Consider the following 14,779-nt stretch of genomic DNA (forward strand, 5'->3'; position numbering starts at 1 on the left):
TGGGGCTTTGTAATAGGGCTGCTAGATTTTGCAGCAACAATGCTTACCTTAAAATGTTTCTTATTACTTGAATAGCTACTATCCTATAAGTTCTTATAATAGATCCACTCCAACATTCCCATGCTGCCACCTCGGCCATAAATGATCTCTAAGAGATGGTTGGTACAAGCCATAAGGGTAGGGACTATGTTGAAATGGAGACCAAGAGGATGAGCCATGACAAACCACAAGGGTATAAAGAAACCACCTAGATGAAAAGAAAATTACATAGATCACTAAGCATAGTTGAGTAACCATATATAAGATACATGGTGACAACTATTCGCTGATCAATATACATAATGCAATCCATCATGATGGTGTTGATTTCTAGTAGCATCGGATGTGCTCTAAGTCTCAAATTTTGCAGGGAGGCTTAGACACATGCATTCTCCAATACCCATACATCGTTTTGGGAAATTCCACCCGGAGACAGTTTTATTAAAATAATTAATTATTTCTAATGGGACCCTAAGTCTAAACTTAGGAAATTAAAATAATTAATGGGTATTAATCTAAATTGTGGGTGTCACTTCTAGAAGAAGGTGGAGATCAAGTCAATATGATCCTAGCCATTTATTAGAATCTAATCTGGGTCGTTGATTAATCAATGAGAGGATTATAAGACCGGGCTTGATGAGCAATTGGAGGACACACCGAGAGAGTTCAAAAGATCGAATTTTTGAGGCAGAGCAGCTGTCGGAGAGATATTCAAAGTGAGATTTTGCGGTGAGGGGCATGGATAGTATCCGAAGAAAAATCTTTCCCAGACGGAGGATACTCAGCAAAGAAGGCAGAGGGAGATCCAGTAATGGCAGTGCTCAGCCAGAGGAGCTGATGAAGAGCCACGCAGAGGCAGTGCAGAAGCCAAGAGGGAGTCTGAAATTTGCAGAGGGAATTTGAGTTTTAGAAGCCGAAAGTCGGGGTGTGAAACCGGGAGGCAAAAATCGAATCACCTGGGCAACAAATCGACCAGCCAGCAATGTTTTAAAACTCCGACTCCGACTCTGACTCGGCTGAGGGTCGACTCCGACTCGGTATCGACTTGGCCGGCTTGATTTCAATGACTCGATCGTTGTAAAAAAATACATTAAATATTTATTTTTTTTATAAAAAAACATAATTTTAAAGATTTTCATTCATGTTTCCAAACGCACAGCACTAGAATATTGATAGAAGACAACATATGATCAAAGTAGGCTCATGAATATATCCATTATATCAAAATGGCACCCAATGCACTGTCCAATACATGCATGATGATGATATAGAGATCAAAACAAAAACACATAACCAAGGAAGCTTAAAATCTGTGGTGGAAAAAGAATATTCATTTCATTAACCATGGATTAATATTTACAATGATACAATACAATAGAGTGACATCCTAGGAAGGCAGGTGCTCCATTTGCTCAAGTTCTCTCCAGATAACTTGCCCTCTAATAAACCAAGTGTTCATCTCAAGGATCCAAGTGATGGAATAAGGCAATTGAGAGATAAAGAAGACGCCAAAAGTCACACTAGAGTTCCCAAAATTGATAAAGTAGCTAAATTATGGTTGCTTCGCATGAGAGACTTTTCCACTCAAGTTTCAGTGATGTGCATGGACCAAACTAGAGTAGATCTGACCTTTTCTCTCTAGATAAGGCACACTATGCATGGGTGAAGTGCAATAGGAGAGAGAATATTCGCTTTAATTTAAGTACTGAACACATTATTAAATGAAAAAACTCACTGATGACTAATCACTAATCAAACAATAGTCTGAATATAGAACTGCTAAAATTACAAACCTTTAAATTAAGAAAAGATGGCTTATCACAACTTCTAATGTTTTCGGGCCGCTGTCACCGAGTCGGCCGAGCCGGCCGGGTTATTACCGAGCCGGCCAAGCCGTTAGACAACTCGGCTAGCTCAGTAATAACTCGGCCGGCAAAACCGGTTCGAAGGCCAAGTTGACCCGGTGGGGGCATGACTCGGACCAACTTGGCCGAGTCGGTTTTGAGCCGGTTGTTTTTCAAAACAATTCCAGCCAAAGGATTGATGTTGTCCCCAGTGAGCTTGACGCAGACACTGTGCAGAGGCATCCAAAAAAGCAAGGGGCAATCTTTCTGGGGCTCGATTAGCCAGGATTTCCAGTGATAGTGTGAGGTAATCTCACAAATCTCTCTGTCATGTTTATTCTCTGTAGTCGGGAAGGCTTCCAAAGATGTATTTAGATTTTACTACAACATAATAATAAAACCCTCAAATCTGTTGCACTAGTTTTCCTGCATTCGGTTTTTCCGGGGACATTTGTCCAAAAATAATGGTGTTATTTTGTTGTATTTTATTTCTTGCTTAGTCTCTTGTTTCCGCATATAAATTAATTAAGTGAAGGTTGCAGTGTACGTATTTCAATATTTGTCGTAGGAAACTGCTAATAACTTGTTCGTGTAAATCTAACAAGTAGGCGAAATATCATCAGTTGTTGCAATAGGGATTCCAGTTTAGGAATTTTCACATGGTATCAAAGCTGCAGTTGGAACAAGAAGAGAAGTGCCAGAGAACCCAACGTTGAGCAAAAGAGGGAGATCAAAAAAGCTACAGGAGGTAGCAGTCTGAAACCCCATAGGGTTTGCGCAGTCCTAGTCGAAGGGCAGATTTTCGAGGCAGTCTCTCTCTGAGTGAGTCGACAAAGAGGAAGGACTCCCAGTTCGAAAGTTTGTCGGGCCAGAGAGAGCAGCGTTGAAGCCTCAACGTGAAGAGAAGTTGGTGGGACGCAAATTTTTCTGCAAGCAATTGTTCGGCAAAAAATCGTCAGAAGAGAGAGGAGAAGCACGTTGAGGGAATTTCTTCCTCAGATAATCCCTAGCCAAGGAATTTGAATTCTCACGAGATGAGGAGCAGCAAGGGGCAACAGTGTTACTAACTCTAGCAGGGAGTGCATAGGCTAGCCCAACAACAGCGCAGAGGAGAGAGGAGGTCATTCGACTTTCTATTTGTGGCAGAGATGGAAACCAGTGGCTTGAGGGATCAGGATAAGTTGGATGGAGCATCCAACTATGTCATCTGGAAGGCACGGATGTCATTCCTTCTAGATGAGCATGCCCTCAAGACATATGTCGACAGCGTGGTGGTTGTACCTGCAGATGCAAATCCATTGACGAAATGCAAGGTCGAGATGGCGAAGGCAAAAAGATGATCCTCAACGGAGGGAAGGATCATGTTGTCTATCACATTGCTAACAGAGGGACAGTTAAGGAGATGTGGGATGCGATGTCTACGTTGTATCAGGGATCTTCTGAGCAGTAGAAGATGTACCTTGAGAAAAAACTGAGATCTGTGCAAATGTAGAAGGGGGAGCATGTGGATCCATTTATCACAAAGCTTCAGGAGACCCGTGATGGGTTATCTGTTGTGGGGTCTACACCTCAAGACTCAGAGTTGGTTAGACTGGCCCTTAGTTCTGTCTCAGACGAGTGGTAAGCCTTTGTCTAGAGTATCTTGTGCAGGGCGTCTTTGCCGAATTGGGATGAGATGTGGGCATCTCTTAAGCAAGAGGAGTTGAGAAGAGACTTGGTCAAGTGCAAGCTTGACGAAAGAAGCAGCAGTGTGTCGAAGCCCAAGGAGGAGGATAATGCATCCCTCGCATTGAAGGGACAACAGGAGCATCGGAGACATAAGGAGGACATCTCGATGATAAAGTGCTTCAAGTGTGGTGAAATGGGTCACTATGCAACTCAATGTTCTCTTAGGAAGAAGGACAAAGATAAGAAGCATGATCCGAAGGCTACGCCCACAAAGATCGATGAAGAGGAGTTCGCCATGACAATCGAGATACCTCCAGGAGGGAGGTGGGTTGATTTGGAGTTGTAGTTCGAAAGAGCTATAGATGGGCAGGATCCTTGAGGATCCCACCTCCTAGATCAAATCCTTGCTATGGGAGCCCAGATCAGAAGTAGCAAGATGGACTAGTGTCAGATGGTGCCAAGGGCTGTCGGAGAGACAGTTGCAGTGGCTAGGAGCACTAGAGACTGAACAACGCAGAGAAGATTTGGCAGCAGTGCAGATGGCACAGAGCAGTAGTCAGCAGCAACGTGGTAGATTCAAAGGGTCAATGCAAAGACTAGCAGCAGTCAGGCTTCAGCGTTCATGTGGTATCATACTGAACACAGTTAATTCAATAATTTGGGATGTTTTTCAGTTGTTGATGGAGTAGCAGCAATCATTTGCAGTTCAATGGCAGTGCTAGCAGCAGCACAGATGCAACACTTGAGAGGGAGTTGTAGTACAGATGCAGTGTTGACAGTGGCAGTGTCAGCAGCAATATAGTTGCAGCAGCAATGCAGTGGTTGGTGGACAGCTTGTCAGACATCAACAACGCAAAGGTTGATGTTATGAAGTGAGGGTGATGCGTCAGTGGGAGGGATTGCTAGAGCACATTCCTCGCTAAGAGGGAGTGTTGATTTCTAGTAGCATCAGATGTGCTCTAAGTCTCAAATTTTGCAAGGAGGCTTAGACACATGCATTCTCCAATACCCAGAAATCGTTTTGGGAAACTCAACTGGAAGACAATTTTATCAAATTAATTATTTTTAATGGGACCCTAAGTCTAAACTTAGGAAATTAAAATAATTAATGGGTATTAATCTAAACTGTGGGTGTAACTTCTAGAAGAAGGCAGAGATCAAATCAATATGATCCTAGCCATTAATTAGAATCTAATCTGGGCCGTTGATTGATCAATGAGAGGATTATAAGAGAAGGCTTGATGGGCAATTGAAGGACACACCGAGAGAGGTCAGATGATCGAATTTCTGAAGCAGAGCAGCTGTCGAAGAGAGATTTGAAGTGAGCTTTTGCAATGAGGGGCAGGGATAATATCCAAAGAGAAATCTTTCTCAGTCGAAGGATACTCAACAGAGAAGGCAGAGGGAGATCCAGCAGTGGCAGCGCTGAGCTACAGGGGCTGATGCAGAGCCACGCAGAGGCAGTGTAGAAGCCAAGAGGGAGTCTAAAATTTGCAGAGGGAATTCGAGTTTCAGAAGTTGGGAGCTGGGGTGTGAGACCGGGAGGTAGAAATCGAATCACCTGGGCAACAAATCAACCAGCCAAAGGATTGACGTTGTCCCCAGTGAGCTTGACGCTGGGTTGACGCAGACGCAGCCAAAAAAGCAAGGGGCAATCATTCTAGGGCTAGATCAACCAAGATTTCCAGTGATAGTGTGAGGTAATCTCACAAATCTCTCTGTCAGGTTTATTCTCTGTAACTGGAATGTCGGGAAGGCTTCCAAAGATGTATTCAGATTTTACTACTGCATAATAATAAAACCCTCAAATCTACTACACCGATTTTCCCGCATTGGGTTTTTCTGGGGACATTTGTCCAAAAATAACAGTTTTATTGTGTTGTATTTTCTTTCTTGCTTAGTCTCTTGTTTCCGCATATAAATTAATTAAGTGAAAGTTGCAGTGTATGTATTTCAATATTTGTTGTAGAAAACTGCAAATAACTTGTTCATGTAAATCTAACAAGTAGGAGAAATATCATCAATTGTTGCAGTAGGGATTCCAGTTTAGGAATTTTCACAGATGGCACAACTAATGATGCAACCCTACTCTCTGACATCATCTCACAATGCATGAGATCAACTTAGATGTTGCAACAAATATGAAGAAAAAAATGTGGTACTCTTGAAGTGAAATTGAGGGGAAACAAGTGGTAACATGGTGAATATAACAAAGAAAACTAGATACGATATCGAAACGCATAGATTCAAAAGCAAGTGTTAGCTTAATCCATAGCTTAAAAAGAAGGCATCTTTAATATTATCTAATTCAGAGGCATATAACAACGTAGTAACGTTTTCTGTAATTTTGCATTGTTGCATGGATGTAACATTTTCTTTGTAGCTATTTCATAGTACACATGATAAAGAAAATGAGATATGTTACTAATGTCCAAGAAATGACCACAATAAGTAGGTCACTACGACTAAAAAGTACATTCAATATTAGTACAGAGTGGGAATGCAAAAGAAACTCCTAAAGAAACACTAACAAACACATATAAAGCTAAGAAGTTAGCTATACAAAGATGTACAAACTACATGAAAACGTGTTCTACATTTCTTTAACAACTTGACAATGAAAGAAGAAACTAGAAAATGAATTGTAAGACATGCGCCATGATTGACATTGCAGAATTTTGTATGGCTTGACATGATAGCTAGAAATACTTTTTCCTTGTTTCATTTAAGAGATTACCTCCAAACCAAATAGGTACCAACAACAACCTATCACATGTCCAGCCAATAGGTATATAAACAAGTTGATCACAAAATTAGCCCTTGCAGTCTCAAAGGCAAAGCTGCCCACAGCAAATGGAATAAACCGTATGCATCGAGGTATATACTGAAGCAGCATAATAACACGGAGCAAATCCTTCGCAAAGTTGGCATCTACCTCCCTTAAATTTAGTCTAGAAATAAGAATCCAAGTTATGATCTGTCATTTGCATGCAACTCAAAATTAGTATACCACTGCAGATATCAAAATAAAACTTGACTATTTACTAAGACAAAAATGAAATGGAAATGCTTACTATCTACTCATATTAAAATGATCTACCACACTTCAGAGTGCAAACACCATAAAAAAATATAGTTGTGTGCACCTCAAATACTTTATATATATATATATATATATATATATATATATATATATATATATATATATTTCATAAACTTGACTGTTTCGTAAGAATACTACGAAATCAAATTGTTGACTCCCTACTCACATCAAATTGATCATCTACAATTTTACATAATTTATTCAATGAAAAACTTTGAACAACTAATAAATCTAGGTTCTTAGTCGAGATAAATAAGAACGTATCTTCTTGCGGAAATCTTTTCTAACACAAGTAAAAAATAAAATAGGAAAAAAAAAGGTTAGAATAATATCGTTACTACAAGAATTTCTAAAGGTTGCCTGACTTTTCCCTTTCTTGTGCACAGTTTTCCTTTTCATTTGTGAAGGTAGTGTTAGGAAAAAACAGAATACATCGACGGATGAAAGGGAGATTGTATTACTTCCATGCTCGATAAAATACACGCAAAGTTTTTGTATATATATCAAACAGTTTTGTTACTCCAGTTAGGAACCAGTCACGCAATTTCTTTATTACAGCATTGTCTTAGCCTGTCATGTCTTAATCTAGTGTATAACTTAGCTTTATGTTCTAATTTTATGTCTTAACTTTCTAACATACAACATCACTTTATATCATGACCCTCAACTAAATAATTATTTCAGTGCCTGACATCCCCCCATTATGTTTATTTTGTTTTACATGATTCCTAATATCTCTGGAAGCTTCTCAAACTTATCCTTGTTGAACATCTTAGTGAAAAATTCTGCTACCGTATTTTTAACCTACAAAAAACAATTCCTATCTCTTTATTCCAAACTTGTTCTTTGATGTAATAAAGCTGAAGATCTACATGTTTAGTTTTTAAATGGAAAACTAGATTCCTTGCATCTTGATTGCACTATGAATGCCACATTGTAAAATTGTAGGTTGCATTTGTGAAGTTTATAATACGGTTGCAGTTACTGGTTATTGTTAACTTATATTTTAAAAGATTAGTTGTCTTCTGCAAATTATTTATGACAAACACTGAATAAAACACCACTACAACTTCACCAAAATTAAATCACAAGAACTGAGAAAATAACAAACCCATAAAAAATTGACGTTGATATTTTTGGATAAATTGTCCCTAGAAAAACCTCGAATGGAAAACCGGTTCTACAGATGAGAGATTTTATTATTCTTTAGCAAATCAAGGATTACATAAACTCCTTTGCCTAACACTAGCGAAGCTCCAACAATATTTCTCCTTCACTTCTACTGGGAAAATTGAATTGGAAATCCACAATTTCCTTCTGCAAACTAACTCAGCCCTCTCTATTCAACTCGCACCTTCTCCAGCAATAGCACTAGCAGACTGGAAATGTGTATGGCCTCCTTCTACAACACGCTCAACCTCCAGAAAATTGTTCCAGCAAATACACTGCCTCCAACAACACACTAAAGCCACTCGCACTTCCTCCAGCAACTATCTCTGACAACTAGAAATCCATTTATAGCTCCAGCAACTTGTACTGGATAAATTAGCAATTCACACTAGTTGAATCCGCCTCCCTCTTGTAGAATAATTCGGCCTTCTTCCTTCTATTGGAAAACTGGAATCTCTATGAAGAATTTCTCATGCTAAAACCCTATTGTTGGTGTCCTCCACGCTATCACTGTGCCCTTTGCTAACACTGCAAATCTGTCACACGAATGTGTTCTCCCATAATATCCCTACTGGAAAATTTAATGTGGAAATTTCTTAATCTAACACATCAAAAACCCTTACTGCAATACTTGGTTGATTATCTCCTACTTGTTATTTACATTAACAAGTTATTTAATAATATAAACATCAAAATAAACACAATTGCAGCCTTCACAAACATACAAATCAGCAGCGGAAATAAACTGAGACAACACAAGGGACACCGTTATTTTTGGACAATCGTCCCTAGAAAAACCCAATGCGGGAAAACCGGTGCAGCAGATATGAGGGTTTTATTATTATGCAGATTTCTGAATACAACTAGGGTGCCAGAATTGGCTCACTCAATAGAGAATGCCCTTAGCAGTAGTACCTCTCTTTGGAGACAGATATTCTGGCTAATCAGCAACAGGATGAATAGCCCCACAGTGACTTCGACTGCTTCCTTAGCTGGACAGCGAAAGCTGCTCCATGCTACCCTCACAAATTGTGTCACCCTTTAGGGATTGCATTACCCTCTCTACGGCTCTGCGTCAGCTAACAAACTCTCAGTCTGCCCCACGAAAATTCCTCAGCACAGCCTCTTCAGCCCAGCGTCAGCTCTGCAGCCCTCTGTGTTGCCTGCGTCAACCTCTCGGGCCTCTACGCCCTATGTGTTGGCCTCCTCAGCCTCTACATCAGTCATGGCTGCTTCTGCGTCAGCCTTCCTAGGCTCTGCGTTGTCTCTCTAACACTCTCTCTGCCTCTCTGCTATGTATTCTCGGCCTTCTGCCGAACTGACCCTCGCTGCAAAAAATGACTAACTCGATTTCTCACCAAACCCTGCCACAGAAAATCAAATTGACTGATCAATTTGGTGTATCTCCAATTGACCCTCAGGCCTCCTCTTATACTTTTCCTGTTGACAATTCAATGGCCGAGATTGAGTCTCTAATCAATGGCTAAGATTAAATCTGACTTGATCCTCGTTATTTAGAACTTTCTCACCCATATTATATTAATACACATTAATATTTTAATTTTCCTAAGTTTAGACATAGGTTCACATTAAAAATATTAATTATTTTAATATCTCTCCATCCAAGTGGAATTTCCCCAAACGATTTATGGGCCTCAGAGATCTCACGTGCCTTAGCCTCTCCACCAATTTTCATGGCTACAGCACATCCGACGCTACCAAAAATCAACATTTAACAATAGATAGCAAAAATGAACTACAAAATAATCGTAAATAGCAGTGTTGATAATATCGGTATCGGGAAAATATCGGCGAGGGTCCGGAAAATATCTTATCGGAAATATCGGCGAAAATATCGGCAAAATATCGGCAAATATCGGCAAGCATAAAAAATGCATAATATATTCATTTTTTTTCAGATTTCTAAACATATAAAGCAATAACAACATGAAATAAACACATTGGCACATAAATATGAAGAAAACACTGATATATATGATGTCAAATAGAAATGATACATCAAACTTCAAAGGCGATACCAAATCCTGCTGATCCCTGATAGTGATAAATTGATAATTGTCCAATCAAGGACTCAAACAAAAATTAAAATAACATCACATATCCTACTGATCCCTGATAGTGATAATTGTCCAATCAAGGACTCAAACAAAACAACATCACATATATAAAAGTTTAAAAGTATTTCATCATCATCAGTTATAAACTTATATGTAGCAAAAGTTGCAAAACAAATAAAACTAGCAGCTATCTATCTGAGACCATTGGCCTCTCCCTAGCAGCTTTCTTTCTGTCTTGTTCAGCAATTGCTTCACGAGCTTTTTGTATAACCTCTGCACTAGAAACCATACAAGGCATCACATCTGGTGCATCATATGCAGAGAGTTTAGCCAGATGGTATTTCAATCGTGTAATCCCTCCTGACATCTTGGTCCCACACAAGTTGCATGATATAAGTGCCTGATTTGCCCCACCAACAGCCTCCCCATACTCCCAAAATGGGTCCAAAGCTTTTGGCATATTTGACATTTGTACTTGTAGTGAACTAATTCAAACCTAGGGCACAAAAAAAACAAAAAATTGGCATTAAATGAGTATAACTATACAGTGCCCAACAAACACTCAAGAAACTATTTTAATTTTTAAAGCAACATCTTCATGTTCAGAATTTAAACAACAAAAGCAAGCATAAAAAATGCATACTATATTCATTTTTTTCAGATTTTTAAACATATAAAGCAATAACAACATGAAATAAAGTTAATAAACACATTGGCACATAAATATGAAGAAAACACTGATATATATGATGTCAAATAGAAATGATATATCAAAGGCGATACCAAATCGTGCTAATCCCTGATAATTGTCCATTCAAGGACTCAAATGTGGAGAACCAATACAAAATAACATCACATATAATAATAAAAGTATCTCATCATCATGAGTTACATGTAGCATAACAAATAAAACTAGCAGCTATCTATCTACTGCCCTCTCCCCCTTTTACGGGAAAACATGATGGGCTGTTTGTCAGGCCTGCCCCTAGTAGTAGAAGGCCCTGACACTGCCTCTGCACCTAATGTCAAATAATGAGTGATAGGCATGGAGCTATGCTCTCCTATATCTATAGCAGATGGTGTTGATGCTGATGCTCCCGCAGTGTCCTCCTCCAGCTCCTCCTGCTCCTCCTCTAAGTGCTGCTGCTCCTCTGACTCCGAGTCCTCCTCTTGCTGCCCCTGCTCTAATGGATCATCTGCCACTGGCTCCTCCAACCATGAAGGTGACTCCTCCAATATGGGCTCCTGAGACTCCACCCTCCACGGAGACAATACATCAATATTGTCTAAGGAAATGGCATCTGGATCCATTGGTGATTCTATTTGCCTCACTCGAAGTCGGATGTTGTAATGCACATACACCAAATCGTTGAGGCGTGCGAACTCCAACCTGTAAGAGTGTCAAAAAAAGTAATGAGTCTTGACTCTTGACTCTTGAGTCTTGACACTTGAAGGTCATAAATTAAAAATTAAAAATTACAATAAGTGTAATTGCTCAACTGAAGGCTTGAGTTCAAAGTTATACCTGTTGCGCTTTTTGGCGTGTATTTTCTCAAATACACTCCAATTGCGCTCACACCCTGAAGAGCTACATGTTTGACTCAAGATTCGCATAGCCAAATTTTGCAAATTTGGTACCCTTGCACCATAGCTTCGCCACCAAAGATCTACAACAAAATAATGAAATAAAAAATTCAAAAACTTAAAAGTTAAAACATAATTAAATTCAAATTTATAATTTCTAATGAGTGATGACTTGTCACTTACGTGGCATGAAGAGGGCCCTTTCCTTAATGGCATTATGAAAGCCAAATAGGCCAACACAATCCTGATAATTATGTATCTCGCGGTTGATATTGAGACGAACCTCAGAATCAGGTACCATCCTCTCAATACAGGAATGGAGCCCTTCAATCACCTCGCCATCAAAACGAAAATTGCATTTGTATGCAAATGCAGGGTTGAGGAAGAGTGCTGCTGCATGAATGGGTCGATGAAGCATCCCTGTCCACCGACTATCGATCACATCCCATAACATCATCTGCCTATTAAGGCCAGCAGAACCCTTGTCTGCATAATAGGAACGAATGGCCTCCTTGGCCCTATCCATGGCCTCATACAAATAAGGCATTGCAGGCTTCTCTCCATCCACCAATCTAAGAACCTTTACTATAGGTTCGCTAACTGCACATGCTTCTTCTACTCCACGCCAAAATGTCTCAGAGTACACCATTTTTTCAATGGCTTTCCCATCAGGCCTCCTGCTGTATCTACAACCACGCCAATCATTAGAGACAAACATTTGCTTCAACTCGTACTGACATCGAAGCAAAGACTGAAGAGTAATAAAGGTTGTGGCAAAACGTGTGATGGCAGGACGCCGCAACTCCTTGTTTCCTGTGAACCTCCTCATAAGGCTAAGAACAATAGCATGGTTATAAATAAACTTGGGGATGCTCCTAGCCATATGAACTGCCTCCTTGATGAAGGAGAGTTTCCCCATATCCTCAAGCAACAAATCAAGACAATGCGCTGCACATGGAGTCCAGAACAATGTGGGATGCCTCTCCATAAGCATTCTGCCGGCAGACACATAATTAGCTGCATTGTCTGTTACGACTTGCACCACATTCTGCACACCAATCTCCTGAATGAACCCATCTAACAACTCACATATCGTTGCTGCATCTTTGATATGTTCTGATGCATCCAACGATTTAATAAACATGGTACCTTTAGGACAATGTACCAAGAAATTTAGAAGGGTCCTACCCTTCCTATCTGTCCAACCATCAGACATCACTGTGCATCCAGTGACTTCCCATGTCTGTTTCAACTCCGCCAATCTAGAGTTGATGTCCTCTTTTTCTGCTTGAAGAATTGGCCCCCGCAACTCCTCATATGTGGCACTTTTGTACCCTGGGCCCACAACAGCAATAGCATCACACATTGGTTGCCAAAATGGATTGGTTTTTGTGATGCTGAGAGGTAAGTCGCTCCAATAAATACACCTCCCCATGACTCTATCTGCTTCTTCCTTCTCCTTTTTTTTGACAAGCGATTTTATGCCAGGTTGTGCTCCAGCTCCTGTTCGTGGAACAAAAAATGATGACCTCGCATTCACACTAGCATGTGATGGTGTGCCAGTTGTGGAGCCCCTCCCACTAGCGCCAGTAGGGCCACTACCCTGAACATCAAAATCATGAGAAGATATCCCAAGGGATCTACCTGCACGTTCAGCTTTGTTTCTTTCCACCTCTTCCTTCTTTCTGTCCTTTTCTTCAATTGCCTCAAGAGCTTTTCGTATAAGCTCCGGACTAGAAACTCTACAAATGCCAACATCATGTCCAGGGAGTCTAGCAAGATGGTATTTCAGTCGTGTAACCCCACCTGTCATCTTGTCCCCACACAATTTGCATGAAAGATATGCACGATTTGTCCCACCATCAGGGATCCCATACTCCCAAAATGGGTCCAAGTTTTTTGGCATATTTGTATTTTTGTATTGCTGTTAGCCGCTAACTCAAAAGGAAACCTACAGCACCAAAAAAAATTTGGAATTAGTAACTTAATAACTTAATAAGTAATACGAATTTACGAAATTCCATGGGTGCAGGTCTCAATATCAAATCCTCATTCTTCAAAGACAAATGGAATAAACTTTAACAAAGTTCTACAATCTGCAATCTTCACACAAGTGACAAAGGACCCTAGTCAAGCTATGTAGAAAAGACTAAAAGAGTCAAAACTCAAAAGACATTAAAATCATAAAATATAAATGTATTCAATAACAGCGTTAGAGGACTGCGATTTGGCTGCTACAGGCAGTGTATAGTTATACATTGAGGATAATAAAAGCATTTATAAATTATATTTATGCTTCTAATGTTGGCTTATATGCTATCTTCTGAGGATAAGCAACTGTTGGCTTATATGCTATTTTTTACAGGCTGCACACTTTGAAAACTTGAATCAATTATATATTAACCCTGATTTCCAAACAGTCTGCATTTCTCTTATGACCTCTAATGAAGGTATATTATCCCAGTTGTTGTGGCTTGTAATATTCTCTCAGGAATACCTCATATTTCACACCAAATTTCTGATTTTTCTTGTGATGGTCTTTGTGAAGTTTCGTCAAGCAGTTTGTGGGTTGATGGCTGTCGATGTATTTTTAATAAATTTCAGATTATGCAAAGATACACAGTGCCAAGATAGTGCTCCCTAAATTCCTCCCTATAGCAAGACACGGTTTATATTATTCAGACTCCAGAGAGAGAGAAACACCATAAATATGCACTATATATCAGTCAGAGATATCTTTCTCAACAAAAGACAAATCAGAAATATTCAGCAAAATACATATATATTTAAAGTTCTGAACTGATAAGATGTCTGTCCAATACAATATGAAGTTATGAACAATGAACCTGGGATTTGCTTCAGCAAATTGATGCTACAGGCTAATGATAATTCTTTTGGATGCACAGGAGCAATTTGCCAACTGATAAGAGAAACCAGACTTGAGGATTGCTATAATTCGACCTTCTTGACAAGCTGCTACAGCACTGGAACTCACTCTGAGATGATGACAGTTGGCTCTTTTCTTCTGATGGAAAGAGGCTGGCTGAAGAGGTCACACTTCAGTTCTGGACACATTAATTTCAATCAGAAATAGAGAAGAATTCTGTCCTCACTTTGGCTTTAAACGTTCTGAAATGGATACCACATACCCAAGGCAAATCCACTTGACCTCTTAAAGTGCTGGAAAGTTATATAATGTCAACAGCGTTTTATTTATAACCAAATAAGTTAATAACACTGTGGTTAATAGGTTATAACTGCGTTTTATAATTTATTTATAACCAGTTACCAAA

The 14,779-nt window shown here is 39.6% G+C and overlaps 2 protein-coding genes across 5 annotated transcripts in view; both read right to left on the bottom strand.

Annotated features, from left to right (window-relative positions):
• LOC149144964 (putative cyclic nucleotide-gated ion channel 20, chloroplastic) overlaps positions 1-14,779 on the bottom strand; it is a 550,668-nt gene that overhangs the window by 277,025 nt on the left and 258,864 nt on the right. For all 4 annotated transcript variants that reach the window (XM_089450166.1, XM_089450165.1, XM_089450163.1 and 1 more), the window contains exon 7: positions 6,289-6,528. In XM_089450166.1, the coding sequence (XP_089306292.1) occupies positions 6,289-6,528 (240 nt within the window). The remainder of the gene's footprint in view (positions 1-6,288; positions 6,529-14,779) is intronic.
• LOC149144965 (uncharacterized) lies at positions 9,987-13,431 on the bottom strand. Its single transcript, XM_089450162.1, has 3 exons — positions 11,670-13,431; positions 11,428-11,569; positions 9,987-11,292 (listed from the first exon to the last, which is right to left on the bottom strand). The coding sequence occupies exons 1-3, from the start codon at positions 13,390-13,392 to the stop codon at positions 10,830-10,832; spliced, it is 2,328 nt and encodes a 775-aa protein (XP_089306288.1). The 5' UTR covers positions 13,393-13,431; the 3' UTR covers positions 9,987-10,829.

This window comes from Pinus tabuliformis, chromosome X (assembly GCF_031772625.1).
Source record: "Pinus tabuliformis cultivar Carrire ecotype Pingquan chromosome X, CPIR1, whole genome shotgun sequence".
NCBI classification, from domain to species: Eukaryota; Viridiplantae; Streptophyta; class Pinopsida; order Pinales; family Pinaceae; genus Pinus; species Pinus tabuliformis.